General features: G+C 34.1%; 1 protein-coding gene across 1 annotated transcript; it reads right to left on the reverse strand.

Annotated features, from left to right (window-relative positions):
• Positions 1-6,198: 6,198 nt before the first annotated feature.
• On the reverse strand, positions 6,199-12,653 carry LOC114179707 (something about silencing protein 10-like). The gene is given in 18 exon segments (XM_028066125.1): positions 6,199-6,575; positions 6,682-6,750; positions 6,840-6,900; positions 7,026-7,294; positions 7,580-7,706; positions 7,788-7,921; positions 8,065-8,139; positions 8,240-8,413; positions 8,922-9,101; positions 9,412-9,499; positions 9,718-9,830; positions 9,972-10,093; positions 10,096-10,117; positions 10,288-10,442; positions 11,378-11,495; positions 11,684-11,775; positions 11,935-12,080; positions 12,391-12,653. Coding segments are annotated over 17 exon segments (2,049 nt in total). The 5' UTR covers positions 12,053-12,080; positions 12,391-12,653; the 3' UTR covers positions 6,199-6,443.
• Positions 12,654-13,497: the final 844 nt, after the last annotated feature.

Consider the following 13,497-nt stretch of genomic DNA (forward strand, 5'->3'; position numbering starts at 1 on the left):
CAACTAGGTTAGTAAGCTTGAGAAATATTTGTGTAGTGTGTTTTCGTTTGTGGTGGGTTTGCGGTGGGTTTTATAGCTTTGTGGTTTATTGTTTAAAAAGTGATACTTTTTTTGTTGATTTGTGTAGTGTATTGTCGCTTTCGATAGTGGGGAGTGGTAATATTTTATGTGTTCGGTGGTCCCCTTGTGTTCCCCGTTGTTTATTCATTTTTCAGTTGTGGTCCCCGTTTAATTGATAGCATGTTTTCTTTTGTATTTAGATGTGTGACGAGAGATTCAAGGTTGTGGTCCACCGTGGTAGACATTTTGTTGAGAATGGTGGGCTATTATATGTGGGTGGATTTATTGATGATTGGTCATGTGACCCAAACACATGGGGGTATTTTGAGGTATTATACACACTTAAGTCTATGGGTTATTTAGCTGTTAAAGAGCTGTGGTATGCTGTAGATAGACGGCTGCAATTGTTGTATGATGATAATGGGTCAATTAATATGGTAAACGTTATTAAGCGTACTGGAGAAGTCCATTTGTTTGTGGTCCATATTGTGTTAGAAGCAGTAGTTGTAGATGATGATATAAAAAGTAATTTGGAATATGCGATTGTTGAAGTTAATGTTGAGTTGGGGCCAAGAGATTTGAGTGAGGTTGTCTTGGGGGGTGACGATTTGACTGATGTTGTCTTGGGTGTGGAGGTGACATTGAGGGTGAAGGTGGAGGTCTGAATGAGGCTGACTTGGGAGGTGCAGCTGAGAATGAGGATGACTTGGGAGGTGGAGGTGAGAATCAGGCTGACTTGGAGGATGAAGCTGAGTTGGGAGGTGGAGGTGAGGATGAAGTTGATTTGAGAGGTAGATGTGCGGATGAGGCTGATTTGGGAGGTGGAGGTGAGGATGACTTGGGTGGTGCAAGAGGTCAGGATGGGGTGTTTGAAACTAAGGTGGATATTGAGGCTGAGGTGCAGAGTTGGGATGATTCGGAGACTGAGCATGAGGACTTTGTTGATATTCCTGTCAATGTAATGGGGGACATTAATAATTCTAGGTATAAATACACATTTGGTACCCAAACTTTTTCGGAAAGTTCAATGTGGTACCCGAACTTTAGGAATGTTCAATTTGGTACCCCAATTTTCTAAAAAGGTTCAATTTGGTCCTCTCCGTTAAGTTGGAGTTAACACCGTGTCCGTACAGGACACGTGTCAAGCCATGAAATTTTTATTTTTTTTTTATTTTTTTTTTAAATTAATTTTTTTTTCCAAAAAATTAATTTTTTTTTTCGAAAAATTTAAAAAAACTGCCACGTGTCAGTTTATTATCGTGCCACGTGGCAGCTTACAAGCATGACACGTGGCAGTGTAATAGTTATTTTCAATTTAGTACCCCAGTTTAAATTTTTGGTTCAATTTAGTACCCAAATTTTTTAAAATGATCCAATTTCGTCCTTTCCTATTTGAGACCAAATTAGTAAATAAGCTTAATTATAATTTATATAAACATGTTAAAATAATTGTTTTGAATTTATACATCAAATCACTACACCTAAATATTCAAATTATTTTATTTTTTACAAGTGTAAAAAATTTCATGTATAAAAAATTACAAAGGTTAAAATGAAGAACCTTTGTAATTTTTTATACATGAAATTTTTTACACTTGTAAAAAATAAAATAATTTGAATATTTAGGTGTAGTGATTTGATGTATAAATTCAAAACAATTATTTTAACATGTTTATATAAATTATAATTAAGCTTATTTACTAATTTGGTCTCAAATAGGAAAGGACGAAATTGGATCATTTTAAAAAATTTGGGTACTAAATTGAACCAAAAATTTAAACTGGGGTACTAAATTGAAAATAACTATTACACTGCCACGTGTCATGCTTGTAAGCTGCCACGTGGCACGATAATAAACTGACACGTGGCAGTTTTTTTAATTTTTCGAAAAAAAAAATTAATTTTTTGGAAAAAAATTAATTTAAAAAAAAAAATTCATGGCTTGACACGTGTCCTGTACGGACACGGTGTTAACTCCAACTTAACGGAGAGGACCAAATTGAACCTTTTTAGAAAATTGGGGTACCAAATTGAACATTCCTAAAGTTCGGGTACCACATTGAACTTTCCGAAAAAGTTTGGGTACCAAATGTGTATTTATACCATAATTCTAATAATGATGTGGGTTATGTGGCAGTTGAAGTGGGTATAACTGAAGAAGAGAATCAAAGTGAATGTGAACAAAGGGGGAATGTGCGAAAACACATTGACAGGGGGCTTTCTGATGAACAGTGGCTGTCAGATAAATTATTGAGTGGTGGAGAAACTGATTGTGAATCAGAGGATGATGATAGCAGTCGAGATGTTTTTGGGATGTTTATGATGCCGAAATTCATGGCAGACTATAAGTGGGATGTGGGAACATATTTCCTTGACAAGGAACACTTTAGAGATGTTGTTAGAACGTATGCAATTCATGGTGGAAGAAATATAAGATTTGTCAAAAATGATAAACGTAGAATTAGGGTGAGATGCATGGGGGCCCAAGGAAACTGTCCCTAGTTAGCTTATTGTGCGTTGTTGACTTCCCATCATAACTGGCAATTAAGGAAAGTTGTTGATGTTCATACTTGCAGTAGGGAATTTACCATTGATATATTCAATTATAAGTGCTTGAGTGGGACTTTGGAGACAAACTTAAGAGAAAATCCAAGTTTAAAAATCAATGAAATATGTAACAAGGTTGTTAGGAAATGGAATACTAAAGTGTAAATGTATATGGCTCGTAGGGCAAGAGCAATGGCAGCAGACCAAGTCCAAGGTTCATTTAAAGAACAGTTTAGGAGAATTTATGATTATGCAAATGAGTTGCTAAAATCCAATCCTGGATCTACAATAAAATTGAAAGTGGAAGACGTGCAGGGTCAAGCAACATTCAAAAGGTTCTACACTTGTTTAAAAATGTGTAAAGATAGTTTTGTGTCATGTAGACCAATAATTGGGTTGGATGGATGATTTTTGAAAGGAAGGTATGGGGGTGAGTTATTAACTGTTGTTGGTCGAGATGGTAATGACCAGATGTTGCCATTATGCTATGCACTTGTTGAAGTGGAGAACAAAGAGACATGGACTTAGTTTATGGAGCTATTGATTGAAGACTTAGGTGGTCCAGAAGTATGTCGGTCCATCACCTTCATGTCAGACCAACAAAAGGTAAATTTCAGTAATGATTTAATCAATATTTTAAAGTGTTTGCACTATGGTTATGGACTTATATATTTCATTTTGACTTATGACAGGGACTTATGCCTGCTATACAGGAGTTGTTACCTGGAGTAGAACAAAGATTCTACATGCGCCATTTGTACACCAATTTTAGGAAAAAAATTGGTGGGAAGAAATTAAAGAATTTAATGTGGTGGGCTGTTATAAGTACATATCCCCAAGCTTGGGAAAGAGAGATGAGAAATATCAAAGAAGTCAATCTTGAGGCTTACAAATACCTCATAGCCATTCCACCAAGGTTTGTTTTTTATCCTTCATATTGACAATACTGCTATATATTATAATGATGCTAACCTTTGTGTGACGCATTCATTTTCAGATTTTGGTCCAGATCTAGGTTCACAAATCAAGCCATCTGTGACACTTTGGTAAACAACATGAGCGACCATCAAGTCAGTAGTCCACACAACCAACACAACCTACACAACAACCACATGAAGTCTCAATACATACTAGGCAACCAATCACAAGGCAGAAATTGCAGATTCGAAGACCAAGTTGAAGATCCTTTTGTATGTTTTAATTAGGCCTGCTTAGGAGACCACATTTTGTGTGAAATGTATTTAGGCCTCTTTTGGTGTAATTTTGTAGTAATTGGTACTTTATTTTGTTAACTTCTTTTGTCTAGCCTTTGAATTTTGTTTAACATTGAATTGCATGAGTAAACAAGTTCTGATTGCACTTAAATGAATATTGGTCTCCATTATTGGAGTTGTTATTGCCATTTGTGCTTTTTTGTTTGGTAGGTTGTCTTACCAAAAGTATGCATTGAATTATATTTTGCTATATTTTGTACTTCTGATTGTCAGGTTTTCTTATAAAATTACGGACTCCATTACACTAATTTTTACAAAAATAGGGATTGTATTGAACATTTTAAACTTAAAATAGGGACCAAATTGAACAATTTAAACGAAAATAGGGACTTAACTGAACCTTTTTAAACCAGATTGGGCCAGAGTTGGGATCGAGTTGAGCAACTTAAACGAACATAAAGATTCATGCATCCAGAACAAGATAAAGATTACTCAACCCTGCTTCATCTAGAACACAAAAGACATTCATAGCTTCATTCATAAATTACAATGTAGAGCTAGTGACTAGGTTTTTAACATTCATAATCTGATCAACACCCAGAAAACAACATCTTCACCTAAACACATTGATTTTTTAACATTACTGGCACCATTACTATAAAGATTACAACAATAGCAATAATTAAGCCTAAGAAAAATTGGACCGTTTTCTTCATAACCCTCACAGAAATCTCCAATTCAGAAATCTCCATCCTTTGTTGGGCTATAATACGATCCCATTCATCATATAATTCTTCATCACACCACTTGAAGTAGTTACACCACACCATATCATTGGAAGCAACACTCTTGTACTTAGAACAATCCTAAAATTGTCTACCATTATTCTTTGAAGTTCTTGCCACTCGAGCCACTACAACTTCTCCATATTTGCAAATGAGGATTATACCCATACCCTTGGAACCACGAATATGAGACCCACTGCAACTTGGTTGCCCCCAACTATTACAGCAAGAGGAGGAAGACGAATGTGATGAGACATACCTCACAAACAGGATTTCAAAATCACCAAGTGGATTGTGCACACATTTCTTGCTCGCCACAGATTTCCTGCAAACCCTAATTATTTCCCCAATTGGATTTCATTTACTTTTAAACCTACAACGGCCATAAAAATGAACAGTGCCAACGTCACTGCAAAAATTTGACACTACCCCAAACAGTTTCACGTTGTCACTGTATCGTTAACAATTTTAATACGGTTTGCCAAAAGAACTCGATTGAATGCAATTTTACAAAAATGAGGACCAAATTGACAACACAACGAAAATAGGAACCAAATTGAATAATTTTGACAAAAATGAGGACCAAATATATATTTAAGCCTTAAATTTATCACGTTTTAATTTATATAATTTTAATTTGTATAGGATGTAGATCTTTGTATTTATCGATTAAAATCATTTTCGATGTTGCCTGTATTAGAAATCTAGTGTTATATTGTGGTAATTGACTTTTTCATCTCTAAATTTTCTAATTAATATAATAAAAAATTAGTTAACTTTTCAATATGATTATTTCATTTATAAATATTTTACTGAAATTATATACAATTTGACAATAGCTAATATGTTTTTTTAAAGAAAACTGTTCATTGATAATATTTTTAAAATAAATGATTTCCTAATAAAAAAGATAAAGTAAAAATCGAATTAGCTTAAATCACACAAAAAAAAAAATAGTTTAATTTGTATAATCATATTCTGCCCCGTAGAACCAAACCACAGCTCATGCCTCATTCATTGTTTTTTTTTTCTTCCTTTTTGATGTTAGACTAACTTCTATAAAAACACAGTTAAAAAAAACTTTTTCCCCTAAGAAGAGAAGATGCACTTCTGATAACAAAGTGTACTCAATCATTTATTAAGAATGAATGGTAGAAATTTTTTATAAAACTAAAATTAACTATAATTCATTAAAGTAGCTTCCACGTAAACTTATAACGATAAAATTATTAATTTTATATAAGCTATTAAAAATATTTCTTAAGGAACCAAAGTTTGACTTATTTAAATAAATGAGCCAAGGTTGAACATTGTGTTTTCTTAACAAACAACCTTGAAATTTAAACATTCAATTCACCTTCAGCTATGCAAGTCCCTGCTTTCAATTTTCTTTTGACTATCGAATCCTTTCACAGAAGTATGAAAAAATATATGATTATTGATCGATAGAACTATGTACTTATGCAGTTGTATTCTTTCTCTAGTCGCTCTCATCGTTATTGTTTCTAATCTTTCTCCACAGTATTGTTTGGCTTTGCTCAAACCAGAACAAAAAGCATTGAAAAGTACCTTCCAAATCTGAGATAAACAAGTGGTAAATAACATTTTGTAAATCCCAGAATGACACACAATCATTCGAACACTAATTGTTGCTAAAATAACATTAATTTGCTTTTGATTTTTCTTCAAGAAAAATGTTTGTAAAAGGAAAAATCAATCGCAGTATTAAAACTAGCAAAATTTCTCAACTGTTGTAATAAGCAAACATAATTCTTCCATACATGTAAACGACTCAAAATTGGATAATTTAGGAAAGATGGTGTGAAGGTGATGGACATCAGCTCTTGAATCTGATGCTTCTACTGACAGCTGCATTAATTCCAGTGGATTCCCCTCCATAAGGAGCAGTTGGTCTCCTGATACTCTGAACCTGCCCCTTACGATTCTTAACAGCTTTTTGATGCTTCAGCTGCACAACATTAAGATAACAAGAAAAAAATAGCAAATGTCAAGCAAGAAAGACAAGTTAACCAACAAAATTTTAGGAGTTTGTTCACCCCAATCAAAGTGAGTACCTTGTAGTTCTTTCTGGGATTCTTTTTTGCCTTGTTGCGATTGCGAGTTAGTCCCCTGTTCTTCTCCATCTGCAGAAATCGGTGATAACGAAAAATCTTAAAAATTGAAAGAAAAGATGAACCGTTCAATTAAAAACCGTAGTAGATAGAGCAAGAACCTGAGAAGAAATTAAGCGTTTTCCTTCTACAGTCTCAGGCTGTGAGGAGACTGAAGTGGTCCTGTAAAAATCAATCAACCTTTTGTTACAAAATTGAAGACTGTGGCAACAATAAAATTGAAATAGCCAAGGGCATAGCATTAACATATTATTACAAAAAGAGCCAAAATGGTACCAAAATTTCACCTTGAGTATGCCTCTTTGGCTGCCAGTTTTGCAGCTCGCAGTTGTTCCACTTGTTTGTAAAATTCATTTTCTGAGTCCCCACTTCCAGCATCATCATCAGCATCCTCAACCTCATCAGGTCCAAGGTCACCACCCATTTGATCATCCTCATCATTGTCATCATCGTCCTCAGTGTTAATTCCAGCACCGGCCAACACCCGAAGCTCGTGTTTCCTTCGTCTTTCACCAATTTCATCTCTCTTGGGTAAATCATCATCACCAGAAACAACCTTACTCAAAAGAAGAGATCAGTTAGCCATTAACAAGTTATATAAAAAGTGAAATTGTTGTAGCCTAAACAAGAGATTTTCCCACACCAAAGGTCCTGAGGACATAAGATTTAACCAAAACATACTTAAGGACCCAAGTTCTTCCACTAATTTTAACCAATGTATCCTTGATCATCATATAGAGTCGTTAAGATGACACTTTTTCAAGTAACTTCAAATCTACACGCCACTATAAAATTGCAAAAGAAAACATAAATCATAACTCATCAGGCAAAACTTAAGTACCTTGGGTTTCTTCATATTTGCATTGAGGAACTGTGAAACCTTTTTGTAGCTAGAACCATTAATTAATCTCCCTTCCCCGTTAACATCCTCAGTATCATCATTAAAATCATCATATGTTTCAAGCTGGCTGTGAAATTTGTAGGTGGCTAAGTTCCAACATGTTTGAAACAAGTAATGTAAAGAATAGAATAGAAGAATAAAGTTATACCCATTAACTGGTCTTGAACGCTTTACTCCATTACTAGGCTTTGGAGCAACATACAGACCCTTTTTCTTCAGTTTTTCCTCAAGGGAAGCTCTAACTTTTAGCATCTCCAAACTCTGTGCGCCAATGTGGTCCTTCTGCAATGTTAAGGTTGATTTCAGTCAAATTAATAGACTTTTGAACCAACAAAAATAAATCAAATAAAAAGGTAATTATTTACTCAATAGAAAGTAGAAACAAAGTAATAGTACAAAACATCATGTCATGATCCATAATTCACCTGAGGTATAACTTTTCTTGTTTTCTGTACACCTTCCTTTGAGGATCCAAATTTTTGCATATCTTGCTTGCTAGGCTGCAGCAACGCAAAAAATGGTTGACCGTTGAGAACATTTTTTATAGTTATCATTTGGAACAGATAACAATAAAAGCCAAGATTAATAAGTGATGACTACCACTGTTTCATCTCCTGATTTGGCAGAGACAGGAGGCAGCTCTTGGTTTTTAATGACAGAATCAGTTGCCATTCGAGAATTCTCATTATCTGACTTTAATACTGTTTCTAACCCATTATTTCCTACAAGAATGTCTTCAAGTTCAACTGGAAGTTTTCTGTCAAGTTCTTTTATCTGATGAGAGAGGCACACATTAGAAAATTTGCAAAATCTAGGAAAACAGACTTCATCTCAAATCTCATTTGTGACAATTGCATATCAATGAGTAAACGTCAGAAGATAACTAGTTGATGACATCGTGTTAGAAAATCAATTCACTATGAATTATACCCGTTTTTCCGGTGTAAGCCGGGCTGCCAATATAGGGTGCACGCAATATAATAAATTATCCAATATAACGAATATATTTCTAGTAAATTTAGTTGAAACATAGACTATCTAATAAAACAGAAACAATGAAGACATGTCAGTCACATCACACGTCTATGCCCTTATACTACTTCCAGGTTATTGCACTAACGGACAGTATAAAAGAAACCCAAGGCATGAATAAATGATATTTTGGCTCTCTAACGGACAGAAGCTCTTTATATTACTATGTCAACCATAACCATATGGCAAATGATTTTGGAAAGTAGAACCGTACAGTCAAAGAAGTTAGCTAGTTTGAAAATAACAAGACCTGATCAGATAATTTCTTGATCTCTTCAAGGCGAGCTGTTATTGGATGATCATGGACTGACTGCCCTTCAGATTTGAGGAGAAGGTAGAAAGTTATAGCTTGGCAATAGGACAACAAAATAAGCTGCTTCAACTCGAAATAGTGTGTTTCTCCTTTCATAACTATTTCCCCCGTTTTAACCTGCACATAAGATAAAAATAATTGTAATGCAATACACTGTTCATGCAAGGGAGAGGTAATTACCACAAGAAAGCAAGGGTATAGACCACATGTAATACATTAACCCCATAACACAGGTAAATAAAGAGGCACATTTAAAAGCATTTACACTTTAATGATCACATGACAGCAGTAGAACTCCCTCTAACAGGGGTCCAATATCTCAATAGAAAGAAAAAATAAGTACTTTTATATTTATACACGTTAAACTCTTCTTACATGGTTTACAAGTCATGGATAACATAAAAAGAAAAGGTAGAAGAGCAAAAACCTTGCTTAAAAATGGGTTAATTTCACATTCAAGTTGTCTGTGTGCCTCATTTAGTTCAGACAACCAACCAACTAATTCTGGAGCAGACCTGGAAGGAGAGGATAGTCACTAGTCAAGAAGAAGCATAGGAAAATGATAACATTGACATATATATATGTTTTAATACAAATATATCTGAATATCTGATACTGTTTTAATCCATTAGTAGTGAATATGGCAGAAATTAAGCTAAGGAAATGCATGAAAAGGTAACATCACACTTTATAACTCAATCAATATGCTGAAAGATAAAGACAATATCCCAACCTATATAAAACATTCATTTGCTCCTCCTTTGTCAAAGCATTCAATTCATCAACACTGAAGATTATATCCCTATCCAGTGGCTTTATTGCTTCGTTTCCTTTATCTGATGCCTCCTGTACAATATAGAAGTTCACTTGAAGTTTTATATGCCTTCACCAAATGTTGAATTTCCCTATTTTTCCTTCCTCCATTATGTTTCTCCTATAGTTATATGGAAAATGACCACAAACAATAAGATAATCAGCAGCACTCACCTTCAAAGTTAATTTCTCATTATCTTTGTCTCCACTTAAATCCACAAGGTCATAGTCTTCCATTGTTAAGGATTTTGCTTTCTCCCTTTGTATTTGTAATGCCAATTCTTCCTCTTCTTTGGGGCCTCATCATCACTTGATTGAATCTTAAACCAAAATTTTATGATTACTCAACAGAACAATAAAATGCATAAAGAAACAAAAAAGTGTTAGGCTAAAGATCCACTTCCAGGATAAAATCTACGTAATGATGGTTTAAATGTTACATATGGCTGCATTTTTGTTTTGCTTTTACATGCATTGCTCAAATTCTCACCTCAAAATTACGATTCTCAGCACCATGTGAGAATTTTTTCCCACCCAAAGTAAGTTTATAACCTTCCTCATCTTCATCTTCATCTTCATCACCATCATCAATAGTATCATCACCTCCCCCAAACTTTGAACGTAAATATTTCCTTTGCCTAATCACTACGCACAACATACACATTGATTTTGTGAGATTACAAAAATCAGCAACAAAGCCTTAAATCACTAGTTGAGGTTAGCTACATGGAACATCCAACATCATTCGGCATGACTAGAACCAAAGCATCAGAAACAAAATAACACTCTAATGAGACTACACCATTTAGTGAAATTACACCACTTGAATAGAATATACTTCAAAAATTTGTACAAGTAACCAAGGGACTTAGCAAAAGTTCTTTTCACAAGCCCAAAACTATAAATACATTCTTAACCAAGAATTTAAACAAACAAGAATTCCCTACAGTCGAGTACCAACATGAGTACATATTAGTGCCTATTATTTTTATAAATTATTTATCAAGTCCAAAATGTTTCTGATTTTAGCTAATTGATTTAAGACTAAGTGTGTGTTTTGGTGCCTGTGCAAATAACTGTAATGTATGTTTTATCTAATCCATCAGATTATAGTTTCAAAATTCCATGCATTGGAATGTGCAAACTGTTATCTAAAGCCACCAGAACAGGATACTAACAACTGGAAGACTTGTAAATTTGTAATTTTCCAGTTGCTATTTCAAAAACAAGTAACAGATAAATAGCCTTTAAATTATTAGAGGTTAATCGCAAATGGCTGGATAGCCTTTCCATTAACAGAAGGTTGTAACAAAATGTACCATTTATACCACATCCTTTCAGAAAAGGGAGCAAAGTACACAGAAAAGGCATGCATTGTGTTCTATATCATGGTCCAGCAAACTCTTTCGCTACAGCACTTAAGTAGAGATAATATGTTTGCATGAAAATGATATATGTACTATGTCTCGACTATGAACCCCATCATCCATCTCTATAGTAAATTTGTGTGTTGTGTATGTATGTATGCATACACCCTACATATGTATATGTATCTATATGTCAAACATAAAACATCATACTTTTTGCCAAATCGTCATTCCCATCTTCTTCTTCTTCATCATCATCATCATCATCATATTCCCCATCGTCATCATCATCATCTTCATCATCATCTTCATCATCATCTTCATCAACATCCTTCGACCAATATATGAAAGAAAAGAAATGAGACAACAATATACAAATTGTCACTAAAATCTTGTTTTAATTGTTCAACAAATAGATAACACATAGAAGTTTAATCTGTCATGTTTCATAGAGTTAAAGAAAAAGTTTGTACAATTTAAAAAATAAATAAATAAAAATGAGTTTAGGGTAACCAAAACCTTAACATCAAATATGGGAAGCTCCTCATCTTCATCTGACTCTTCAGTGCCATCATTTATGTTAAGGGGGACAATGTCCCTCTGCTTATGAACTGAAAAATCAAAGCACCAGACAAGTGAGTCAGCACAAGAAGGCCAAAATCATAAAAATTATAATGGAAATTCAAATTGTTGGTCACAGCAAATGAAATAAAAAGATTATTACATATCTGAGAAAAGTAAATGAATAAAAATGAACAAAATGGAGTTACATGTATCAATTTCATCATCCATGTCGTCACTGGAATAAGCATCACGCTTGTATTGAGAGCCTGTTTTAGAGTTTTTGACTTCTTTCTTCTGATAACTTCTACCTCCTTTCTTCCCCATACTGTTTGTGTTGGTTCTTCAGCACCAACTGGAGAAAACATAGAATACAAATGCATGAGGAGTGTAAAATTTCCACCAAGTGAAGTGCAAAGAAAGAGAAGATAAAGAAAACTGTCTAGAATAAGGATCTTCAACTCCTTCGCATACTTGATTCCAAGACTAAACTACATAAGGTTACAAACAAGGATTAATTCACCATTTTTAATCTCTCTTTTACCAGCACCTAACACAAAAATTTTGTTTTGCTAATTTCAGACACAGTTTTAACTTAGGGTTTGAGTGTTTTTCTCATTCAGCCCCCTTCTTCATTCTTTTTTCTTAAGGACTCTCCATCATACATTTGTTGGACCTTTTCTTGTCGTTCTGCTTGCCGTCAAAGTCGAAGTCGAAGTCGTTTGCCGTCGCTCGGTCTTCGTTGCACGGGAAGCTCGAGTTCGTGGGTGCTCTCGTCTGCGTTGGTGTTCGTGGTCTGCAACCTTTCTATGTTGCTGCCTTTCTGCTGCGCGTGATTGCTGCTTGAAGGTTGGCGGGTGTGCTCGTAACGTACGGTCGATGCGCTTTGGTAAGTTAGGGAGTCATGAAAGTAAGGGTTTTTGCTGATTTTTGGGCCTCAGACCGGGCTCAAGGCCTTTATTATAAAAAATATTTAAAAAATATTTAATAGTATAACAATATGCTCAACTAATAATAATGTTAAGGGTTAAATATGTTTTTGGTCCTTTAAGTTTCAGTGAATTTTAGAATTAGTCCCTCTTCAAAATTTTATACCAATTTAGTCCTTCATCTTTACAAATGCGTGAATTTAGTCCTTCTTACCCAATTTTGTTAAGTTTCTTTGACATTTTAACCGTATTTTATAATAATATTTGAGTTAACATTAAAACTAAAATATGTCAAACAGTGTAAACAATTCAAATACTATGATGAAATGCGCTTAAAACGTTATATAAACTTAACAAAATTTGTTTAAAATGACTAAATTTACGCATTTTTAAAGATAATTGACTAAATTGGTCAAAAATTTTGAAGAGGGACTAATCCCAAATTTCACTGAAACTTGAGGGATAAAAACATATTTAACCCTAATATTAATAATATTTCAATAAAATAAATTTATAATATCATATCAAAATATATTATTTATAAAAATTTTAATATTTTGTAATTTAAACAATTCAAATTTACAATCCGACTTTATCGAACTTCTACGAATTTACCTAAACTCTCAAGTTTAATTACTTTAATTTTCATCGGTAAATTTTCACAATCATTTACCTACTCTCTCAGAAATAGGGATGACAAAAATATTTGCGCCCGCGGATATCCGCAGATAAAATCCGCGATGGATAGTTATTACCCGCGGATATTTATTACTCGCGGGTAGCGAATATTTTAATACCCGCTTATAAACGGGTCGGGTACGGGTATCATACTGTCCGTACCCG

The sequence above is a fragment of the Vigna unguiculata genome, chromosome 3 (genome assembly GCF_004118075.2).
Source record: "Vigna unguiculata cultivar IT97K-499-35 chromosome 3, ASM411807v1, whole genome shotgun sequence".
NCBI classification, from domain to species: Eukaryota; Viridiplantae; Streptophyta; class Magnoliopsida; order Fabales; family Fabaceae; genus Vigna; species Vigna unguiculata.